The sequence below is a fragment of the Anas platyrhynchos genome, chromosome 6 (assembly GCF_047663525.1).
Source record: "Anas platyrhynchos isolate ZD024472 breed Pekin duck chromosome 6, IASCAAS_PekinDuck_T2T, whole genome shotgun sequence".
Lineage (NCBI taxonomy): Eukaryota > Metazoa > Chordata > Aves > Anseriformes > Anatidae > Anas > Anas platyrhynchos.
The window spans coordinates 25,943,345-25,967,457 of record NC_092592.1 but is presented as its reverse complement, the minus strand read 5'-3'; the positions used below and the strand labels follow the sequence as shown (position 1 = coordinate 25,967,457).

General features: G+C 41.0%; 2 protein-coding genes and 2 long non-coding RNA genes across 13 annotated transcripts in view; 2 read left to right on the top strand and 2 right to left on the bottom strand.

Moving 5' to 3' along the window:
• The first annotated feature begins 281 nt into the window (after nucleotides 1–281).
• On the top strand, nucleotides 282–6,625 carry LOC106015122 (homeobox protein vent1). 6 transcript variants are annotated; one of them, XM_072039660.1, is made up of 7 exons: nucleotides 282–501; nucleotides 752–797; nucleotides 2,499–2,634; nucleotides 3,218–3,335; nucleotides 4,193–4,555; nucleotides 4,712–4,953; nucleotides 5,334–6,625. In XM_072039660.1, the coding sequence occupies exons 3-7, from the start codon at nucleotides 2,611–2,613 to the stop codon at nucleotides 5,709–5,711; spliced, it is 1,125 nt and encodes a 374-aa protein (XP_071895761.1). In that variant the 5' UTR covers nucleotides 282–501; nucleotides 752–797; nucleotides 2,499–2,610; the 3' UTR covers nucleotides 5,712–6,625. The 6 variants fall into 6 exon arrangements, with proteins under 6 accessions (XP_071895761.1, XP_027315952.3, XP_071895763.1 ...); XM_072039662.1 differs by having other exon boundaries at nucleotides 297–501; nucleotides 3,166–3,335; XM_027460151.3 differs by lacking the exon at nucleotides 752–797 and having other exon boundaries at nucleotides 284–501.
• Nucleotides 6,626–7,983: 1,358 nt separating this feature from the next.
• On the bottom strand, nucleotides 7,984–10,130 carry LOC106015121 (homeobox protein vex1). The gene is made up of 3 exons (XM_027460161.3): nucleotides 9,734–10,130; nucleotides 9,320–9,513; nucleotides 7,984–9,181 (listed from the first exon to the last, which is right to left on the bottom strand). Exons 1-3 carry the CDS (start codon nucleotides 9,957–9,959, stop codon nucleotides 8,813–8,815), a joined length of 789 nt encoding a protein of 262 aa, XP_027315962.3. The 5' UTR covers nucleotides 9,960–10,130; the 3' UTR covers nucleotides 7,984–8,812.
• LOC106015128 (uncharacterized) overlaps nucleotides 9,882–24,113 on the top strand; it is a 77,520-nt gene continuing 63,288 nt past the window's right edge. For 3 of the 5 annotated variants that reach the window (XR_011810074.1, XR_011810073.1, XR_011810077.1), the window contains exons 1-2: nucleotides 9,882–10,017; nucleotides 13,232–14,308. This is a non-coding gene — a long non-coding RNA (uncharacterized lncRNA). The remainder of the gene's footprint in view (nucleotides 10,018–13,231; nucleotides 14,309–24,113) is intronic. The other 2 variants (XR_011810075.1, XR_011810076.1) reach the window with 2 other exon arrangements.
• LOC110351641 (uncharacterized) lies at nucleotides 19,894–23,571 on the bottom strand. Its single transcript, XR_002399296.4, has 2 exons — nucleotides 20,921–23,571; nucleotides 19,894–20,353 (listed from the first exon to the last, which is right to left on the bottom strand). It is a non-coding gene; the product is annotated as an uncharacterized lncRNA (long non-coding RNA).

The window sequence follows — 24,113 nt, the reverse complement described above, 5'->3', positions numbered from 1 at the left end:
GCAGCGTGTGCACACAGGAGGTGAGCCGTGATTGAATTAGCACCGCGGTAATGTCAGGGAGCCGTCTGCAGCCCGTGCTCGTTAACGCCTGCCCCACTTTGGGGGGAGCACCCAACAGGGGACTGGGAACAGGGCCGGGGGGATCTGCCTGAAGCTCCCAGACACGGTGGAGCCACTCCAGGCACCTGTTTGCAAACCAGGTGAAGTTATTCGGCGTTGGGTGCTAATCGGGAGAGATCTCGCACTGCCAGGCCATTACATCTAATTGCGGCCCATTATCTCTTTCTTTGATACGCAATTAGATGCCAATTAACTTGATAAATCCCACTGAAGTGGATGGGGAAGAGAGAAAGAGAAGGATTGTTTTGGTCCTAGTTTATCCCTTGTGCAGACTTCACTTCTTTTCCTTGATAGGTGTCCCTTAAATTCCTAACCTCGACTTAATGTTATCTTGTAATGGTATTTATTGGGAACTAACCCTGGTAGCGCTTTGGTATTCAGGTAGGTGAAGTGCTTTAATTCTTGTTTCAACTCTTAGTTACTATTCATGGGCAATTCTGAATAACTGCGGAGGTGTCACAAGTCCCCAGGCAATGCGGAGATGGTGTGCATGGGAATTCAAGCACTACTCCGGTTTCATCTAACTTGCATTTACCTTATCTAGGCGCTTTGTCCATTAGTTGCGCAAAGAATTGAATGAGATTTCCTTGATAAATCGCTTTTATTGCAAAGCGTGTGTTTGCTCCCCCAGTGGCTGAATGGGCGTGCAGCGTGTGAGCCAGGCGCAGCACGGCCGGGTGAGTCAGTGGCGTTTGCTATTTTGCTATTTATTGGGTGTCAGCCCGCATTGTTCCCGTGGGCAAAGGAGCGACTGGGTGATGGCCCTGTTAGTGTTCACGGGTACTTCAAACAGAACGCATCCATTCCAAAACAATCGATCTCGCTGAGGCCTAATTGACTATCTAATAGCACCTATCAGAACATCAAAAGACGCGCTGAATAACCTAGTTAGCATTTCCAAAGGGGAGCAGTGAAGGCTACAAACACCGATCAATTGTCTCACCGGGCAGGGCAGAACCCCCCGCACCGCCAGGGTTGTCCTGTGGCCCCAGCTGAAGCACAGTATCTGGTCTTCCCGTGTTTCCAGCCATATCACCCTCCTTCCTTTCAGTAAATTGCCTTACTTGCCTCTAAAGGGCGAACACGCTGCCCCTGACTCTCCTAGAGAATTGCTGCCTATTTATGTAGCTAAATGCTAGTAGAAGGAAAGCTTGGAATCCGAAAACTTGCCCAATTATGCTACAAAACATCTTGTTTGAAAGGGATTGCTTTTATATTTTCCAGTTTCTGGCCATTTTTTTCTTATGCTTTCCCACAAAATCAGGTGGGACAGTATGTTGATGGACTTAGTATGCCAGCACCTTTCTTAGAGAATACAAATAAATACTTCTGCTTCTAATAAGGTGTGAGCTTCTAGTATCTGGTGCAGGAAAAGTGCCAGTGGTATATTTTTGATCATGGATATAACTTCAGCATATCAAGTGACACAAAAGGATTGGGTGAAAGAAAATGTCGCCTATAAGCACCATATTTTGGGGAGGAGATGGTGGTGGTGTTAACTGGCTGCAGAGGCTCTACCCTCCTAGGACCATCAAAGTTTTTGAGTTTCTCAAGTTGCCACCTCTTCTGATGGGAGCTGCAACACCTCCACCACTTTCCCATCTGTTCAGAGGTTTGTGCTCCGCAGATGTATCTGTGGGAGAAAGGAGGGGGATGCTGGAGATTTAAACATCTCATTTAATAGGAAATTCAGTTTAAAAACAAAAGTTGCAATTCTCATGGACTTTCAGCAAACAGTGGAAAAAGTCAGCTACTTCCCTGCATTCACAGTCAAATGACAAGAGAAACTGCAGCAGCCACAGTTTCTGTAAGATGCATAATGTGTAAATGCAAAGGCCAGCACTGGTCTCTGGGTATAGCATTGAATAGCTGTCTCATTCGTGGTTTAGTTTTGGCATCAGGGATGAAGCGTTCCTCCCTAGATAATATGTCCTTGGACATTATTGTGTGCCCTAGTGGGGGTGATGTTGGGCACAGGGGTCCCAGGACTGCCCAGCCTGGCAGAGACCTTATCCTGCTGGTGGGGAGCACCCCTTGAGGGGAGCATGCTGCTGGCTGGACAGGGGTGTGCTCAGCTCAGGAGCTGCTGCATCCCCGTGGCTTCCAGGTACTGCTTCCAGACTTGGCTTACATGAGGCAGTCAAGCTCTGCAGCTGCACACGATGTGTTACTAGCAACAACGTTTAGTGAGTGGATATGTATATAGTGGAGCCTGAGCTTCTCTGCTGTGGTTTGTCCATGTGCAGGCCGATTCAGAAATGGCTGCTCTGAAAAAAGGCTGAGATAATAAGGTCAATGTTTCATTTGTTTGTAAAAAGAAACACGCAAATGGACTTGTTCAGGAATAGTTTATAAACCTGGAAATTATTAAAATTAAGGTACAGATGCTGAACTCTTTTGGGGAGCTTTGGATCAGTGAAGCAGAGACTCACCTGTCTAACTGATGTGCCTAGGAGGTGCAGTGGGGTTTAAACACCCCTTGGAACAGCAATGTTGGATCAGTGGCACTTGGAGGTATGTGTTTCTGTGCCAGGGACAGAGCCTGATCTATGACTCAGTGTTCAACTGCTTGGGCTTTTGCACTGGCTTAAGCAAGTCAGTCAAAATGTGTCTCTGTGCCAAAGGTAACTCAACATTCATGGGTGGCTGACCCCAGAGGAAAAAAAAGCAATCTTGCTGCCAGGGCTGTGCCGCAACAAGTAGAATCTCCCCCAGCCCTGCCCTTAGGGGCTGATGTTGTAAGGGAAGCACAGGGGCAATCCAGTTCCTGGGCCCTGTGGGCTTGGTAAGGTGCCTGAATTGCTCCAGTGCCTGGGGTTTATCGCTCCCCTGGGGCCAGAGCCAAGTGAGGTGGCAGGGGCTAGAGGAGTCAATAATGTGCTGCTCATTCTGATGGCCATCCAGTTACGAGAATGCCTGAAAGGATGAAAAGGGGCAGCACAAACATGATTTTCTCCTCTGATCTCTCACTGTAAAATGGGGAGTTCTGGGGGGAGCTGGTTTGGTTAGGGTGTGTGACTTATATATGGACTTATTTTTATATAGAGAACTGACATCTGCTCTTACGTCTGGGAGCTGAGTGTTGCTCTGGTTGCAGAAAGACCCAGGATCCTGTTCCATTCCACCCCTGGTGCTCACTGCTTTCAGCTGTGCATCCCACTGGGAACCCCAAAGAGCTCGGAGGAAACTGAGGTCCTGCCAGTACTTTTGCCCAGGTACACAGGTGGTGACCACTTCCCCTGGTCTGATCCCAGTATCTCTGCTGCCAGTCGGGTCATGGTCAGTGTGGTCTTTTTGAGCGACATGGGTGAAAACTGGACATGAGACAGGACTGGCTGAGCTGTGGGGACACTGCTTTCCCCAGCCGGGCCTTTCGTTTCACCGAGGGGAAAGCTTGGATGGGGATGGAGGGACTTCGCGGTGTCCCTGTGTTACAAAGGCATTACCCCCCTTGGCTAGCAACGTGTGGATTGGGGACAGCTCGAGGCTGATGAGGTGCGAGCTTCACTGTTCACTGGGTGCTTTGATCGAGAAAGCCCATGGGAGATCTGGGACATTTTCTGGCTAGACAGGTGGCGCCAAGTTCAAGCTGAGAAGGCCCGCGGCCCTGCTGATCCTATAGCCCAGGTGAGGATTCAGCCCTGGGGATAGGGACTTCTGGTCAGCGGCTCCCCACAGCTTTTCACAGGGTGCCCGGCCTCCACGGCTCCCCCAGGGTGACTTTCCTGACAGTGGGGCTGCTGGCCCATGGGGAGTTGCGGTAGCCCCCGGCTCACCGGCGCTGGGCTCGCCCCGGGCCCCGACGGTGCGGGCCGGGCTATCTTGTGACTGGCTTCGGGTACCACCGCGCCATGCAGGACCCCGCGGCTGGAAAAGGGCTAAAACCCGCTGTTACCGACACCTTCAGTATCTTTAAACGCCTCTTCGCGGGGCTGGGCCTGCCCGTGCCCTGCCCTCCGGGGGAGAGGGGCAGGTTTGCACTTCAAGGGGTCTCCCCGGCCCCCCCAGACAAGCTGGAGCCAGGGGTTTGCAGACATTTGCCAGACGTGTGAACTTTCCTCCTCGCTGGCAGGCAGCTGTTATCTCTACTCGATTCCCACTTTGATGTGGGTTCACACTTGCAAACGAGCCCGCCCGGGACCGGAACGTCCATATAAGAGCAGGCCGAGCCCGGCGGCCCCCCAGCCCCTCTCCACCATGAGCCAGACCGAGCTTCCTTTGGCAGAGACCAAGCCCCACGGGGTCAGGCCCCACATTTGCTGCGCGCCCCCTCCCTGCGCCCCGACCTCGCTGGGCAGCAGCCCCCTCCTGGCCCGAGCCGAGCCCCGACGGGAGGGACCGCGGCCGAGCCAGGCCGCAGACAGCGAGCCCTGCGCGGCGGAGCGGGGCGCAGACAGCCCCCGGGAGCCCAACGACCCCTGCCCGTCGGAGGCAGGTGGGTGAGGGAGGTCAGAAGCTGGGAGCAGGGGGGGCATGGGTGGATTGTGGGGACGGGACTTCAGCTCCCATCGCTGCCACGGCTCGGCAAGGCGGGGGACTGCGGTGTGGGGACAGAAGCCTCACCGCCGCCTTCTTTCTCCCTCCCCGGCAGTCCCCGACGGCGGCTGGCTGAGCGCCGACGAGTCCTCGGGCTACGAGAGTGAGAGCGCGGGTGCGGAGCGCAGCAGCGGGGCGGCGGCACCGGGCGCGACCCGCGGACGGCAGCGGAGGGCGAGGACGGCCTTCACCGCGGAGCAGGTCTGCCGGCTGGAGAAGACCTTCCAGCGTCAGAAGTACCTGGGGGCCTCGGAGCGGAGAAAGCTGGCGGCTGCCCTGCAGCTCTCAGAGATCCAGGTGGGTGCCGGGTCCTCCCCCGCCCCATCGGGCAGCGCTCGCAGCAGATCCACCTAGGGATCTTCAGCTGGGTGTGGCCGTGTGGGGCTTCTCGGCAAGGTAAACAGCCCGGTCTCAGAGCACAGCCATCGGGGTGTTATGTACGTTCTTAAAGCCCCGAAGTGATTCACCTGAAACTGCTCGACACGGTCGTGCCCCCATCCAGTGCTGTGCCCTCAGTTAACAAGGACATGAGTTCAACCCCATCAATTAACGCAAAGCAAATATTGCAAAGGCCCACGAGCCACAGTTGTTTGTAGTTTTTTGTTTGTTTGTTTGTTTTTAAGCAAGGTTACTGATCTGTCTCTTGCACCCCGTGCCTCTTTCCTTATGTTACTTAGATCAAGACCTGGTTTCAGAACCGGAGGATGAAACTGAAGAGGCAAATCCAGGACCAGCAGCACAGCCTTGTGTCTCCTGCTCCACTCTACAGCTACCCACTGGGAACCCCACCAGCCCTCCTTCATGATGAGGGCTTTCCACTGTCTTTCCACTATCCCTTTGCTTCACAGCACCAGAGACTCCTGCCCCTTACCCCGGTGCCGGCTGTGCAGTTCAGCTTATCCTTTCCCAGATACGATGCATTGCAAAGCACCTACCGCTTTATAGCAAATGAGCTGCCGTACTACCATCAGCACTGGCTTCCTCCTCATCCTTCTTTCCACCCAGTTATTCAGAATAAAATGGACAAGAAATGCCATCCTGTATATGCATTATAGTGAGAAAAAAATGGGGAAGGCAAAGGGGAAAATTAATGTATGCTGTAATTATGTTCTGCTCAGAATTTCTTGTCTAACTTGGAATCATATGTTTATTATTTTCTAAGTTAAATGTGAAGAGTAATAATTTTATATTTGTACTGAATTGTATTAAAATTTATTGGATTTGGTCCCACTCGGTCATTTTTGATTTGATATCCCATCTTTGCAAAAGACCTATTTTTTAAATGCAGGTAGTCTACCATCTTTTGATTTCTAGATATGCTGAAGGGTTAAGCAATGTTGAAATGAATAATTATGCTACAGCCATGATGCACTTGCAGTTTCTGTGCCTACAGCTTTTTTGTTTTGTTTTGTGCCTGCAGCTGTTTTGTTTTGTTCCTTTCAGGAACGGGAGGGAGAAAAACCAAAAACCATGGCAAAAAACTCAAAAACTTGCAATTGTCAAATTTCTCACGGTGTAGGATAAACTTATTAAGTTTAGTCTGCAATTGAATGTTAAGAAACTGGTTATGATTGAACATCCCCAGTTCTCATATATATAAAACCTAGTGTTACATGTGCAAACTTTTTAAAGGTTGCATTTGTACACTGCACTTTCATGTAATGGGGAAAAATTCAGATATTTTATGTATATCACCTGACTTTCCTACACTGATGCTGAGAGGTATATTCTGAGTATTGCGTATTTGGGAGCTTGGACCTTGCCAGTTGTATTGTACTGTGCATTTGGTTAAGTGCACCCTTTGAAGCACACCACAGGAGGAAGATGTAGGTGAGTTTCTCTTCTGAATATTAATTTATTGCTTTGCACTTCGACTCCATTTTCCACATGGGAACTTCAATTGTGTTAATCACAAATGGTAATTAAACCTATGTGTCTTTAAACAGTGATTAAATAGTTCAAATCTTCACTGCAGAATTTTAAAGTGTTAGAATTACCAAAACCAGTATCTTGTAAAAGATTTAAGAGCAAATTAGTGCTCTGTTAACAGCCCTATTATCTCAATGAGATTTTAATCTGCAAATTTGGCCTTTGATTCACCACTAAATGTTCATTGTAATTGCATATTGAACTTTATAAAAATAATAATTACTTTTTACTTAACAAAAACAAAAAAAAAGTAAATTGATCCTTTTAGGACAAGCAGCATTTAAAGGAAACATCTTTGGTTTTTACTCTAACAATCCTTAAACTTTTTTTTCCTCCCACGAGGAAAAAGGGGGTAGTTCTCAGGATCACAGTTTTCACTTCTCTTCCCAAAGGGGTTAGTTAGCACTCGATCTTTAGACTTTAATTACGTTTCTTTAATTCATTAAACGTTTTTTTAAATGCATTAACTAAGTTGATTGCTGCACTGTAGTCTAAATTTTCCCTTTTCAACTTCTAATCCAGTGAGCCTTGAGAGTTTCAATTTAATAGCCTGGGGGCTTCTCACCTGTGAAAGGATGATTTAGAAGGAGAAAAGTTTTGTCAAATTAAACTGCTCTAAACGTTAAGGTTAGACCAGCATAAGACCTGCAGACTTAACTCCAACGGGAACCAGGTTGGAGGCAAACTTCTTGGACATCGGGGAAGTGGTGTCTGGAATTACAAGGTGACAGTGCAGGAATTGTCAGGCTGTTTTCTCTGGTATACGCAGTCTGCATGCAAAGAGACTGAGAAATTAACACTTTGTCCCTTCAGCAACCTGTATCTCAGAGCAGAGTTTTGGTGTGGCAGGGAGAAGAAGTGTGGGTGTGTTGGGAGGGGGAATTCCTTTGAGTGTCTGCTGCCACCCCCTTACCTCATGGTTACGGTATGGGTGCTTCTTGACAGCAGGTAGAGAGATAACCCAGCTATGGAATGCTTGGAGATTAGTTTTTACATCAGAGGTTATAAGCAGAACAGGAGCTGTAAAACAAAAGGTAGGAATGTAGATGTAATTCTTTGTGGTCTCTTATACCACACTAAACGTTGTTGCTACCAAAAATTTGGAATTCATCTTCACTTCCCTCACTCCCAAAACTGAAAAGGGGGGGGGAAGAGGGGAAGGATTATCAAGACATTGCACAAGGTGTTTGTAGGCCATGTTTGTCAACTTTGTACAATCTCTACCTGAAGGTTTTTTTTTTTGGTTTTTTTTTGTTTGTTTGTTTTTTTTTTTTTTATAAAAATAAGTGCAAAGTAATTCATTTTTCTCCTGACAAGCAGCTAAGGATGGTCAGGGCAAGGGAGGAGATGTAATCACACCTGCTACAGTTTACACTCTAGCTTTAGGTTGATGCAAGGTCTGTTTCTCATTATTCTCTATATGCATGTTTTTTTTCACTCTCTATAAAGCTTGACATAGGATTTTTAGGAACAGTCCTGACAGCAAGCCTAACAGAAAGCTGCAGCTTAAACTTAGTGAGGCTGCCACATTACAGCTTAAGCTGTAGAAGTAACAACTGAAACAGTTTTCTTTGAGCATTCTCAGAGACCTGAATTTGTGTACAAGCATTTTTGTCAGACTGAAGTGAAATTGTTTTGACACTGATATGAGAAAAAAAAAAATTGCCAATTATTACCTTTATGTATCCTTTAAATGTATAAATGGAATACTCACAGCCACATAAAGGGTAGACCATTTTAAGGAAGATGCAAAATATACACATAAAAGACAGTATTGGACAACTTGTTCAGTTTTGTTTATAGGGCCAACACGTTTTGTATCATTTTCATTTTAATGCATTTGCTGCAGTTTACAAGTCTTTCCTTAAAAAACTCACACTTCATTAGAACAGTCACATTCTCCATTTATTATTACATTATTTAATTACTGTGTAAACTTCAGTGTAATCAATGATTCCAATTTTTCTTTGGAGAGCCCCAGCTGATTACAGGTTGTTTTCTGAAAACAAACTTTTGGATAGGAAAAGTTTCAATACAGTAGAGCAAAGACTGTAGGAATAAGGAAAGTTCCAATTCCTTTGCTTCCACTCTCAGTATTATTCCTCTAACATAGATTGTTTTCTCCTCGCAACATTAGAAAAAAAATCTAAGTCATCCATATATTTAGTATAACTAAGTATTCTTTAGATATTTGGCAGGTGTTAATGCAGATAGTCTTTGATATTTTTTAAAAGGAAGGAAGATATGGCTGGAATCTCAGTCTTTTATGGTCGTTGGTTAAAGTCATTGCTGGCACTGTGGTAGAATAAGAAGAGAGTCCTGGGCTGGGAGGCAACAGTAAGGCTGGGCTTGGCAGAAGTGGCTGAGCAGACTGAGCTGAAACCGTGGGTACCAGCAAGGCAGGGCTCGGCACCGCCGGGTGAAGGGAGACACCACGGGCAGCAGAGACACTGGCGTCCATCCCATGAGAAGGGCTGGGTGTGACATCTGGGTAACAGCAATAGGGCAGAAACAAACCCGAGACCAGAGCTTCCACCCTGGCATCTTGCGTCTCGCGTTTAAACTTCATCCGGCGATTCTGAAACCAGGTTTTTATCTAGGGATAAGAAAGAAAGAGTCAAGAACAAATTCGGTCGTCTCGTTTTCCGTTGGGTGATGCGCTCCGAGGCCATCCCCAGCGGCCGCTTAACGGGACGCCCGGTCCCGGTCCCGGTCCCCGCGGTGCGGCGCTCACCTGGCTCTGGGAGAGGTTGAGCAGGGCGGCCAGGCGCCGCTTCTCGCTGGCGCCGATGTAGCGCTGCTCGCGGAAACTCCGCTCCAGCTCCTGCAGCTGCGCCGCCGAGAACTTGGTGCGGGGCCGCCCAGGCACGGCAGCACCGCCTCCTCCCTCCTCCGCTTCGGGGCTGCTCCGCTCCGAGCCTCCGGGACCTGCGGGACGGGAGCGGGAGCGGCCCGTCAGGGGGGCGGGCACGCAGGCAGCGGCCGCACGTGCAGCTGCGCTTCCCCGACGGCCTCGCGCGCGGCGGCCGTTACCCCAGCGGCCGTTAGTCCCAACGGTCGTTACCCCAGCGGCCGTTAGCCCCAACGGTCGTTACCTCAGCGGCCGCTACCCCGGCAGTCCCAGCCCGTCGGGGCGGCCGGCACTCACCGAGGTCCCTTGGGCGGCTGTCCTGGGCGTCGCGGAGGTGGCGGTGAACGGTCCGGGCCCCGCCGCAGCTGCTCTGTGCCAGCCACTCCACCGAGAAGCGGCCCTTGTCCATGGGCGCCTCTGCCACCGCCCGCTCGCAGCCTGTTGGGGGGGGGGGGGGGTTCGACTCTGGGGGCAAATATTTAAAGCACCTTCCGCGGCGCGGTTTGAAAAGGCCGCGAAGCATCAAATGAGGCCGAGAACAAAGGAACCCCCCGGAGAGGCGCTTTAATCTGCCCTTTCAGGTGATTGTTACATCCGCCTAATCTCGGAGCGCGGCGGTTAGCGGAGCTCAAGGCTGCCTGACCTGGCGCCAAGTTCAGCGCTGAGTCACCCGCCGGCCACGTAGCCGCGGGTAATCGCATCACGGCCTGCGCTCTTTATTCTGCCCCGGCCGGCCTCTCCTCTCTCGGCCAGCCGTGATTTTCTATCTTTATTTCCCTGGTATGAAGGACAAGGATGCAGAAGGGGCTGGTAACAAAAAAGGACATAGAGAGGCCTCTTTTGGGAGAGCAAAACCCAGGTTTGGAGTTCTGGAGTGTTTGGTCCAAGGTCTGAAAGAATCCAATTGCCTCTCTACCAGCAAAGGAAAGTGACTCAAGGAATCACAGGATCACAGAATTTCTAGGTTGGAAGAGACCTCAAGATCATCGAGTCCAACTCGAGCTTAGAAATAAGTGAAAATTACGGACAACCACCGGTACCAATAAGCACCTATAAACACCATACTGTCCTTTGTGAGGACACGGTGCACAGATGTTGTTTGAACTAAGAGTATTTCACTACTGTCCGTGAGGCTGAGTGCTGCGATTAGGACATTCTTCTGCCTCTGAAGTGTGTGGTACAACTACTGGTGATATCCCTTGATGTAGTATTGCCTTCTTAAAGAACTTTCCGCGGAGAGAGGGTTGGAAACTAGATTACAGGGGCATTAGCACGGCAATTTGTTAGGTCATTTGTTAGAAAGCAGGGTAGGAAGTTCGGAATTACCTAATAGGCAGTAGTATGAGTCAATTCTTATTAATTCATTTAGGACTGAGCAACGAAGTTATGCTTCATTGCTTCATTCAGGATGTTGGAAAGGATGAGAAACACTGAGAAAATGACCAGTTGGCTTGAAATAGATCTGTTCTTGTCATAAAACATCTTCTCGTTTCCCCACACCCCAAGAAAGAAATGTGTGCATTTCAAAGTAAACAATTCTGATGTTTTTATAAAGTAGATCAAAGAAGAGGAGTGTAAACTCTGCTCAGAGGCAGCCTGTTCAAGGATGATTCAGATAAGAGTGAGAAAAGAACCACTTTTAGGGTCTGAAGTGGGCCTGGGATGGCACAGTCCTTATCCTCTACAAACACAGGCTAACACATTTACAGGTAGTTTCAGTAAACAGTCGCCAGTGCTTGAGTTTATACAGCTAGAGATAATGAACTAGCTTTCACGCAGAGCTGAACATGTTTGAGACATCATGTTAATTCTTAGACTTCAAAGAAAACCATGTCATGGTGGTGTATTTGCAGTGAGATGGCAAAAGTCAAATAATGCTGTCCTTCCAGCTTGTTTTCCTCAGAGGTTGTCTATATTTTCTGAGCCAATAATGTTTTTTCTTTGTTTTTTTTCCTCTCATAAAATGTAGTAGGATTTACCTGCTCTTTTGTTCAGAGTGCTGAAGCCTGACACGCCATGTTAGATGCTGCCTGGAGTATGCTTTATACATAGTCTGCGGTTATGAAATCTTTTCTCCTTGTAACAAATTATCCTGAATGTCCAACTGAGCGGATTGTTTTTCTTTTTCTAAATCAACATCAAACTTTTGAGAGGTTCCTATGTATTCTGAAGAAATCACTTTTCATAGATGATGCATTTTACTGAAAATCCTACCTGAATAGAGTAACAGGGATGGTATATGCATTGTATTCATAGATTTCAATTCCACCAACAGCAATGTACAACTTTTAAAAAACTACTAAGATGCAACTTACAAGCCTCTCGAAAAACTTCGAGAAATCTGAACACCCCTTTTTTACATTTACTAGCTAAAATCAATCTTAAGAAAATAAAGGAAAATAAAGAGAGAAACAGGGGAGAGACTGTTGTTTTGATGAAAATTAGAGTTGTAATTCAATATTCAGAGTGATTTTTCTGTAATGAACCATTACATGCATTTTCATTTAGCTTGGTTCCTAGTCCTACAAACAATTCCATAATTGTAAGCATGGAATAACTCAATTCCCTGAATTAATCATAAGTATAATAACTTACGTGGTTGAATCAATTGATCAGAGAGCTTACTGTCCTGCTTAGAATTCTGCACATTAACCCAGGAAAAAAAATAAACTTTGGAAAAAGGATAAAAATATAGGCAACTTCTTAAGTGAATGGTTACAACGTACTTAGTGTTACAGATAGCATCTAATCAGAAGGACCAGTAAAGCATCATTCCTTTATTATGTTATTGTTTCTACACGTTAATTATTATTGAGCTTATTTTAGTAGAAGAACAGCAAAGGGAGTGCCACTATGATGAGAGTTTTTAAATTTGCATTTTAGTGTCAATATAGGGTTTAGTGTTTTCTTTTTGCTGTTGTTGTTTTGATCCTTCAGTCATTGATCTTCTTATCACCTAACTAGATTGGAACAATTGGTTTTATAGCTTTCAGGAGAAAAGCTTTAGTTTCAAAACTCACAGTAAATCAATACAATATTTTTTGTAGTAGAGTGATGTTTCAGATTCATGCGATAGTAAGGCTTCTGCTGATTCCTCACATCTCTTTTCCGTGGTACTGAACCACTTAAGAAAACCTTTCTATAATTTCTCTTTAGGTCCTCTGATGTTGTTTATGTAGTTTGCCTTAGTACTTACTGTTAGGAGTAGGTGTTTTGACATTGTCCAGCACTTAATGAACATATTTTTGGAAGGGGTGGGGGAAATCTCATTTGTTTAATCTGCTGGTAATAAAGACTTTCATTTAAGTCAGAATTACTCCTATATTTTTTTTTCCTGCTGATGATATTTTTGCATTTAATGCAATTTCTTTTAAAACACTACTAATATTTTTATTTTATGATTGTAAACAGGACAGCATAGACATACCATGTCGCTTCTTGGATGCAATAAAATGAATTGGCAACAATATTTTCGTGTTGATATAACCGTTAGCAGAAAGCCATGTGCTGACATAAAATTAAAGTGGCTTGCCTATGTTTTAAATGCTGACATATTTATTGTAAACAGAAGTAGATGTCATAATGAGCCACCTTTCCTGTATTGTCATCTAACTGCACTATAAAAATTGCATAGTGTTCTCCTATTTATAATTTAATGTTTAAAAAAATATTTTCTGTGACATGATTGTCTGTAAGACATTTCTGCTGTGTTTCCTTTGGCTGTTATTATAGCTTTAGGTTTTTTTTTATTTATTTTTTTTTTTTGTAACTTTTTGTTTTGTTTTGTTTTGGCAGACCACTCACCTCTGCAGTATTAGAACAAAACACTGAACAGGGACTTCAACAAATGTAGAAGACAGCATATCTGTGGTAAACCCAAGAAAACATATGTCTAAAATAATTACATTTTTAAAGGTTAATGTTCATGTATTGAGTGTTGTTATGGTGGTTTAACTTAGCTACAGAACCTAACTTGAGGCAAACAAAGGATTTATTCCTTCTATGCTTTTTCCCACGTGTTTCCCCTATCTATCGAGGAGACCATTTAGGTTTCCAAACTAGAAGGAAACAAAGAGAAGAGAAAAATAAAAGTCAAATGGCTTTTTAACAACCATGACAGCTAGAGCCACTCACTAAAAATCTGGATGAGCTCCATGACTTGAACAGAGAAATAAATGGGATAATTTCCATTAATTCCCGTTCTTTTAGTAGTGAGTACTGTTGTTACTTTTTATAGATAAATGCTAGTGTCTTTAGAGTCGGACTTATTATTATCTTTTTTTTTTTCCAGATGGAGACAGTTAGGTAAGAAGCATAGATACTTTAGGTCATTAATGGTGATACTCAGAGTTGAATTACAGTAGAAATTCAAGTAAATAGTTGTTTTAAAAAGTTGATACCTGTTAAATATCTATGTTCATGTTCCTGTAGAAGGATTTTATGATACTATGTGATAAAACTGTAGATGTAATTCAATATTAATGACTATAAAGTGCTTCTTAGATAGAGGAAAACAAAAACAACTATTTAGACACCCACCCAATAATTAGCTGTTAGCATTCAGTTTTTCAATCAAGTTACATGTATCTAGTTGCCACTGATAAGTGAAAGATGATCCTTTCCATCTCAATCCAGCTGCCTCCTATGCTCTGAATTTTGTTCATTTTACACTGTTTTGCTATTTCAGGAAATAAAGCTGGCAAAAAATAATACTTTAGGGAATACAAATATATTTGTATTTGGGAAAGGGAAGGGAATTTTTCCCCTTTTGTCAGTGGATAACCATCATATCAACTAATGTCTGTCACAGCACCTGTTAAATATTTTGTGAATCAACAGGAAAGCTCTCCAAAACATCAGCTCCATATTTAGGTATGTTCAAAAAAGCAAATAAAAATATTACAGATTATTTATGAGAAGATAACTTGTATATATGGTATTTTTGTGTATTGCAGAAACGTGTTTTCAATCTGTGCTTGTTAAAAGAATGTTTTAAAAGCAATGTTTATACTTCTCAACTGCTTCAAAGTAAAAGCCTGTCTGTTGCAATGGTATAAATATAGAATATTTTTCTTTAGTAAAGCTCTAGGAAGAGGAAATAACAATACTTTATGGCTTGATATCTCAATTTCCAGAGTGACTATTTTGTAGGAGTGACGTGGAAATGCATGTGTAATTCACTGGTAAATAAGTCACAATTTTTGAAGATTATTTTCACTTTTATGGCTTCCTCTTTGACAGCTCTTTTGGATATGCTCTGATTAGGTTATTTTGGCCCTGCAATATATCACCTACTCTTTGCTCTTGTACTTTATTGAAATGAAGGTCACTTGCTTGCACTGTGCAAGACCTTTTATGATGGTGCTGAATTATGTCACTTTGTTGCATTTCACAGTACTCAAAGCAGAATATGCTAACAGATTAAAAGCATGCACTTCCATTTGTTATGTACTCTCTATATATCTGTGATTTAGCAATAGTTAAGTAACAGTTAAGTAACAGCTTAGTTTTAATAGTGTATTTTGCTCCTGAAAGGGGATGGTGGATTATCATTATCAAGATCCCTGTCATAGTGGGTAATGGTTTTCTTGTGTAAATGGATAACGGGAAAAGGACTTCTAATGGAAAAACACTACTTATTTAGAATTAAAATTCAAATAGGGCATAATCTGAATAATCCCCACCCCCCTCCAAGTTACTGGGGAAACACACACACAAAAGGACAAAAATGCAAGGATATTTGTTTTAAAACTGACCCATCACTGGCCAATCAGAAAATCTGAGCCTGACAGAAGAAATAAATTGTTTGATATGTAATTAAAATTTCTTTTTCTCTTTCTGCTTTCCCTCCACTTGGTGTATAGTTTTTCGTATCCAAACTGGTATAGCTTGATCCTACAGAAAGGAGGAGGAATACTATGGGGGATTTTTCCCCAAATAATTCACAGTACTATGAAGGTTAAATTCAGACTGTATTGTAGTGTATGTGTCTTATGAGATGGAATTAAGATTTAATGTTTTTAAAACAAACAAACAAAAAAACACACGACAATGCATATGTGTATCAAAGTTCACTACATTTTGCTAATAGGAGTAATTATTGTCATTCCAAGTTCTGAGGAGGGTTATATTACAGAAACAGGAGAAGATAGAAACGACTAAATGGCCTAACAGTTTTCCCTCCCAGCAGCAGCTCTTGTCTTTCCATATGCTTCATAAAAACCCAGCCTTTTTTTTTTTTTTTTTTTTTTTTACTCCATTTCTGCTTTTGCAAGCCAAGTCGCTTCTCGTTCGCCATGCTGTTTCTGATGGTATTCTCTGTCTGCATTTCTTAATACATCTATTTCATCTGTCAGCAGGGGGAGCACTAAGAACGCGGGAGAAACTTGTACTGGTCTGGGGAGCAGTGGTGGGAAAAATACTGCCCAGTCCGTGCAGTTTCCAGCTGTAGCATACTGTAGCAAGGGAAAGTCTTTGGAGAAAGCTGAATTCTCAACAGGTTGTCTCTGGACTCTGTGTGAAGTCTGATTATTTTGACCTGGCTTTTTGTGGGAGTACACTTGGGACTTTTGAAAGTGTAAACAATTTTCAAGAGGAACAGGGCAGATATAAACCTAATATTTCTATGCAGCCACATGTTTTTATGCTGCATGTCAACTCCAGCTGTTGAAAGCTGTAAGAGCTCATTAATTAAATTACTACAGCATTTGTTTGATACAGTAAAAAAACAGACTAGTCCAAAAATTGAGATTTTTTTTTAGGTAGGGTACAGGGGTAAGCTTGTTTCCCTGTGCGAACACACACACACACACACACACACACACACACACACACACACACAATATTCTTATTTAACCACACTTTGGTGAAAAAGATAAATTAACAGAGAAAAAATGTTTGAAGATTTTTTAATTTTTTTTTAAACCAAGAATTTTCATCTTTCTGTTTGTTTTTGGTAAGAGTTCACTAAGTGTCAGAAAACTGTCCTGAATTGGTGCAAGGTAAGCAGGAAGAGGGAGAGGAAAGAGGGAGAAGGGCTATGGGACTTCATTTTCACCAGTGATCTGCTCAGTTCTTCATATAGAACCTTTCTTGTTTACAGGTAGTAATGATTTCTTGGTACCTTGAAACAACAAAGGAAAAGAGTTTTATGTGGATGCTAGAATGTGAATTTGAGGACTTAGCTTTGGTTTCAGTTAAAAATGAAACTAAAAGTTCATGGCACAGTATGTTGTTAGTGATTTTTTTTTTTCTTAATAGCAAATTACAATATTCAGAAATACAGAGCACCATTCCTTATTGCTTTCCCACTGTCACTTATGCCAGTACTGACAGCTAGTCTCACAACCTGTAATCACTACCTTTATCACTGTAGGTAAATCAGATCTATACATGCCAGTGAGTTTTTGAAAACAGGTAAGATAAACATATTTCCCTCTTGCTAAGTCTTGGCACTTTTCTCTAGGGCAAATCTTTCATGGGCAATAGTGTGTTAGAGAAATTGAGTACAGAGAAAATGCAAGTACTTTTTTTTTCCCCTCAAATTACAATGTTTCTAAGCATTCTTCCAATGGTAGCAGCTTCTGCTTTTCTTCCTCAATTATATTGATGCAGCTGGTTTAGCAGGTACGAAACAAATCAAATCAGTCAATTGATTTGCTTGAAAAAAAAAAATGTCTTATTTTTTTTTTTCTCTGCCGGTTGGTTCTCTGATCTAGTTTAAAGGACAGATAAGGTAAAGCAAAGGCAGGAATAGGGAATCATGGGAATTGCAGAACAGTGGTCACATAATGCTCATTTTTACCAAATATGACAGCATGATTTCTGAAAAAGACATTGATTCCTGTATCTTGTAAGACTGTTGCATACAGTGATAATGACAAAATTTGTAATTAGTTTAATTTAGACTGACCTCTGAAAGGGCTTTTGTTAGATTGTTTTTGATATTAAAATACTTCAAACATAAATAAACCACAAAATATTAATCAGTGTCTCTCAATCCAGTTATACATAAGATAAAGAAAGGATGATTTTAGGTTAGATGTTAGGAAGAACTTCTTTACTGAAAGAGTTGTTAGGCACTGGAACAGGCTGCCCAGGGAGGTGGTGGAGTCACCATCCCTGGAAGTCTTCAAAAGACGTTTAGATGTAGAGCTTAGGGATATGGTTTAGTGGGGACTGTTAGTGTTAGGTTAGAGGTTGGACTCGATGATCTTGAGGTCTCTTCCAACCTAGAAATTCTATGATTCTGTGATTTTTAAAAAAAAGTTAATTGTAAGTGGCAAAATATACTAAAGAGCTAAAGATTAGCTTTTTTTCTAGTACCTGAAAACTCGACAGGATTAATTGAGAAGTCATATGCTGTCAGATCCCAGAGACTTGTTTTGAAGTGGTATTATCACCACCATTGTATTTCTCTAGCAACATTCCTTCTTCAGAAAATCTAGTTTCTGCTTCCAGTTGATTTGTATGAAGTATTTGTGCTCCTTGCTTACAGAACGGTTCCACAACTGTAAACAACCTTGCCTAATTGCTTACAGTGCTTCTGCACTGCACTTTTCATCTTCTGGTTGCACATTCCTGCTCTTTAACTTTTGCTAGGACTGATACTTTCTGGACTCCTCTGTTGGAGGAGGTCTGAATCATGCTTAACCCACCAAAATAATGGAAAGCAGTCCAGGAAAAACAAAACAAAACAAAAACCTTCTGCATTGCTAGGCTAAAGTCACCCATGGAAGTGTTTCAAAACTGCTGTAGGCAGTGCAAATTCAGGAAGAGGCTATAGGGGCAGGAAAAGGGGGACTGAGAAGTTCCCTTTTTATCCTTTTCACAGCTTTTAAGCTGTGAGTGGTTGAAGAGTGTAACATCATAACAAATAGAAAATTTTAGTTGGCCATGAATTATTAAAAGTATAGACATTGTAACTTAGATTAAATTCTTTATTTTGAGACAGTGGAATAGTTTCATAATACTTATACTTACTGTGCTAATATTCAATAGGTTTTAAAAATATTTTTAAGCACTTTTTTAAGTGAGAGTATTTGTTCCTGGGGGTGTCAGCATTTAGAAAACAGTCTCAGAAACTACTAAAGGTTGCTGTTATTTTATTATTAAAGATGTGGTTTTTACCAGGTGTTCCTACAGGTACCATGCTATATAGTTACTTTAACTACAATATTAGTTTTATTACTATTAAAGACTTAATACTGCTGAAACATTCTGTTTGTGAAAACAAAAATAAAGCTGTTTGGTATAATGAAATCTTTTTTTTTTTTTTTTCCAAATTGAAAATTTATTCTAAAGAAGCTTGGAATGAAATTATTATTCTAAGTGTTCATGATTTCACTTTTGTTTGTGTGTGTGTGCACTCTGTGTTTGGTGTCATGCAATCTATGTCAAGTATTTATTGCCAGAAATGATGACTAGCACATACTCTTGCACATAGAGCAGTACATCTGTCCTTACTGTAATTTCTCTTGATATCAAGGGTGTGTATACATTGACATTGTTTATTGAACTGATAGTTTTGGTAACTTATTTTTATAATTTTATTGCTATTTATAAATAGTTTCCATATTCAAATTCTTTGTTTCTGTAAAGTCCTTTGCTTGTACATCTGATTTTAGAGTTGGGATCTCCAGTATTTTAAATTAGCTTCAAGTATCAAATGTATGTACAAACTGATGCTATCGATTTGTATATACAGTATATATTATTTATCTAGTTCAAAATCACAACATAGAATCTTGAAAAAAATCTTGGTTCAGATGAGTTAAAATGAAAATAAAAAAAAAATCCATTGCCTGTTAGAGAATACAGAAGAGAATTTGTACATCATGTTAAAGTGAAGCCTGGCATGGTTACACTCTAGTCATTGCTTGAAAAATGTTGTCTTTATTTTAATGCAACCGAAGTCTTTTATTTTTAGTGATTTCTTTAATATAGAATTATAATATTCTGATGTTTCTGCTGATAACCCATCTCTGGGGAAAAAATTGAATACAAAGTTACTTCAAAACCATAAGCTGGTGAATTTTATTAGTTTGCTTTTTTATTGGAGGTACATTTGAAATTATCTGGAATAATAAATAATCAAAAGGCTGGGAGTCTTTGGGGATTTAGTGCTTCACTCTTCATATAACTGGTATAGTGGCAGTGCTTATCAGTGTCTTGATTCATAACTGACTTTATTTTAGTAGTGTAGGTCTTTTATTCTTATCTGCAGGTGGAAGTAGTGTGTACCTTCCCCCTTCCCCCCTCTCCTCACCCCCCCCCCCTTTCCCATGTCGTCCCCGCTTTCCCAATGTCCTGTTCTTCCCATTTCCCAAAACTTACGTGAGAAAAGAAAAACAGAATAAAGTATATTTGTTCAAAGGAGTTTTGTTAAAGCAAAAATCCCTTTAGCCCAACCCCCTTTACCACAAACCTTGACATGGAGTCACTGAATACAAATACAGTTGTGTATACTGTTTTTATTGTCTTTTAGTTTAAGCAAGAAAAAGTGACATGTAAATAGAATTGTGCTCTGATAGTAGTGTTGGACAAAGTAAACGATAGCTTGTTAAAATGGCAATTTAAGCTGGAATAGTAAGTAATAATAATAACAACTGAGAAAAACGGCTTGTAATGCACCCAGTATTGTTTTTTCTAAGCATATAATTTTATAAACTTTGTTAGAATTTGGGATGTATTATAACACAAACTTTTGATCTGTGTCTGAAATATTAGATTTTTATTTGATAAGTGGTATGTACAGTTACATTGTTTCATAACAATATTTTTCTCAGAGCTGATATGATTAATTTTTATTTATGCTAAACAAAAGTAGTTGGACAGAAATATTAAGAAATGTTTAATGTTAAGGGGGGGGGGGGGGATGGGGAGTAAATAACTTCTACAGTTCCTCTTCAAAGACACCTGTGGATAAAAGAAAGAGAAGAAAAAAATTAGCATGTTTATTATTTGGTTTACTGTTAACTAAATGTCTGCTTTTACAAGATAAGAATTTGTAATTCAACACAAGATAACAATCATGAAGTGGTACTTAGAATCTTATAAGATCAGGTCCTAAGAATAACTAGTACATTGCAGACACCTCTTTGGGGTAACATTTGCATGACTGGGCCTTGCATGTCTGAGTCGGCACTGAGTTCAGTGAAGCCTGGCTCCCAGCAAATGAGATATAGGTTCAGAGCTGCACTTTTGTAATCTCTGTGACTACTTTCCCTGTACTTTCAATTGGAGGTTTATAGGGATAAGGATTACAGAAGTAGCTTCCCAGCAATGCATATACTTTAGATGGAACTTTTCACCAGGCAATATATTAAATATTATAGTTGAATAGATGATTAAAATAATTTTCCCATAAAAAATTAAATCACAATGAAGTAAGAAAAATTCAAACATTACTATACAAACAGAGTAAATAACACCAGTATCTTTTGTTCAGTTTTTGATGGTTAAGTGAGAGTTTCATAAATTAACCTTTCAGTTCTTCGTATGTCCGTTCTCTATAGTCGTCTTGACAATGCTGTTTGGAATGAATGGTGAAGTACCTCAGTCGCCCCATTTTCCCATGCCTTATGCTTCTTTAGATCCAATTCTCAAAGAAGTATATGCATAGGAAAAAGGAACAACGAGCTGAATCAAGATCAATTCTGCTTGTGTCAAGAGTATAAAGAGTAAACCTGCAATATAAATGTATAGATTAAAAAGTAATATATATATACATAGCACAATGCTTTTTCTTGCAACTCAATATTATAAGCCTGTTAAAAACTAGTTCAGGCTAGAACAGAAGTTAAAGCATGAAACAACCAACATGAATGCCTATGATTAAGCAGGGACTTAAACTGTTTAGCATGGTAAAAATTCATCAGTGTAATTTCCTATTTTGAAATATATATAAAAATCATAGAGCTCTCAGAAAGAAAAAATCAAGTCATCTCTGTATAAGCGATGTGAAGATGAATTACAAGTCAGTAACAATACAGTGTATTTGCTTTAAGAAATCAGAATTACAGCACAATCCTTAAGTGTCTGTGATTTAAAAGTTGCAGAAATACCTATTAGAATTGCCCAAAAATGCATGAGAGAAAAAATTGTTAATAAATTGCAAAATATTGTAAAATCATTTCTGTAAGCAAGAGTAAGACTTACCTGGTTAGCTGTCTGATGCTTGAACTGCAATAACTTCATTTTCATGCGAATTTATTCTTTGCTCAAGACCTTGAAGTATGAACAATACGGTGTAACTGTTTTCACAAGTGATAATCAGTTTGCCCCTTGCCAAGGTCTTTGCTGCACCTGCAGACTGGGTGCACAAAAAGCACTGTTTTGTAAAACTGCTGAAAACTTGGAAAGTATCATTCATAAGTTGGGGGAGGTAAAAATGGGAGTGCAGTGAACTACAGGACTGATAGTAATAATTGAAGTGTTGGCTTTAAATGTACGCTGAGAATGAAAATTTATCATCTGTTTTCTTTCACATACGTCAATGGTTTGGAAAATGTAAATCTGGGAGAGGACTTCTTGTCCTGAAAGGCTGAGCTGTGTTTTCTGTCTACCTCCCCTAACCTCCCCCCCTAGTCTTCCCCAGCACACTTTTTTTGAGAATCTCTATCAATGTCCTTCACTACAAATATGACTTTACTGGAGAGATATCAAGGTCTGTGTACAAGGCTTTTCTCTGCTTATCCAGGCACCAGTGAGGCTCCCTGCTGGATGCCAAGGCTGGGAAATAACTTTTACCATATTTAATCCTATTTTCTAACAAATTCTTGGACCGTTTGCTTTCAAGTTACAGTCTTTCTATTAGGATCTCTATTATGATACAGCACTTGATCACCTATGTAAAAAGTTGTAGTTTTGAATGAATGAAGTTTTCACCTTCCATTTTACATATCAGAAGTCTGGAGAGATTGATTTAAATTGATCAGTGTCACTAGTGTCACAGTGTCACTAGTACCCACCATGCTAATTTTTACATGCTGGTGATTATACATAACTTTGGGTACGCCTGAGGCTCATTAAGGATACTCTTTCAGAGTTAGAAGATTGGTCAAATTTTCCTTAGATTCTTATTTTTCGTCTTCTAATCTCAGGTTCATTTTGTTTCTTTTAATCACAACAAATAGTCATTCCATTCTAATTCATGTACAGTGCCTTGAAATAAATAGATATTATTTTTAGTTTGGGGTGAACCTTTCTTTGGATTTTTACAAAAGGTACAACTGATTCTTTCAGTTTTTCTTCAAAGAGGTTCTGTGCTTCTGTACAGAAACCGTCCTAGTTGTGTCCCAAAGCTAGTGTCGTGTGCTTTGTGATTTTTAATATACAATGCTTACTTCAGCTTTGCTAGGCTTTCTATTTTCAGTCAGTCACTTACATCACCAGTAAAGAAAACCTATTCTGCACAAAAAAAGAAAAAAAAAAAAAAAGAAAAAAAAAAGAGAGAGACTGTTCAGAGCGGTGCTGAACAGCTTCTCTTAGAACAGACATGCTAGAGGAATTCTCAGTTTTGGTATCTGTACTTCTGGTAATTATGTATCTGTAAAGAAAGGGATTTAATTTTCTCAGGAGACTGGCGGTTAAATTGATGGTTAGCAGTTGAGATATAGGAAGTATTTATGCTTTAGTCATGAGTCCTAGGCCATCTAATACACAGTGAAAACATCACAAAACTTGGAAATGTTACGTTTTGATATAAGCTGATGTAAGAAATTTTGTTTAAGGGCTGTATCCACAGAAGACCATAACAACATCTGGAGTGAGGTCTGACAGTTCCTACTTTATGAATAGGAGAGGTTGTTCACATGTGTTCTCTCTGAGTGTAGTAAGTTTCCTTACTTACTGTAAGGAGACTTCACACACTTACTGTGTGTGAAAGAGCATTCTCATGACTTTTCTCATTTCTAATTAGTATTATTTATTTGTTGATTACCCGATTTAGCTAGCTGATATGTATTTTATCTGTCTCTCAAAAACAGACTTGGATTGCAGAATTAAACCTCTATTAAGTGATATATTTTGTTCAGACAGATAAATAGAGCAGGCAACTTTGAATTTTAGAAAAAAATTATGACATGAACACACTTGTCAATCTTTTGCCTTTGATGTTGAATATAAAAGGTGATCTGATCCCTTTTAGCCTTGAGGTATGATTTCTAAAATGTAATCCATTAAGGCTTTCCTCTGAAAGCCACATGAAGTCTGTAGTTATTGTAAGATAGACTAGTCTGAAATGTTAATGTGTACAAGGATTGTTTTTTGCAATATTTTATCAACTTTATGTGTAATTTGGTATAATAAATATATATATTTAAAAACTGTTTCAATAAAAAACCCATGCAAGTTTCACTTCATGCATGAGTAGAACTGTGGATCATGTCTGTAAGATTTTATTTATTTATTTATTTTAATTTTATATTAAAGGCAGGCAAATAGATTAATGAATTATGTAGCACTGCTGTATCACAGAGGATATTTATTGTTTCAACCCATTCTGAGTTGACTCAATATACCAACAATCTTTTAATATATTTTCAAAACAGCAGATTATAATGCTTGTGGAGCTCTGGGACACTTTATTTCCACCAGCTTACACCAGTTTTCTCTTAGCTGGTGTCTTAAACAGCATGAAAGGAACTTTCTATTTCATTTAGAGGTATGGGTCATT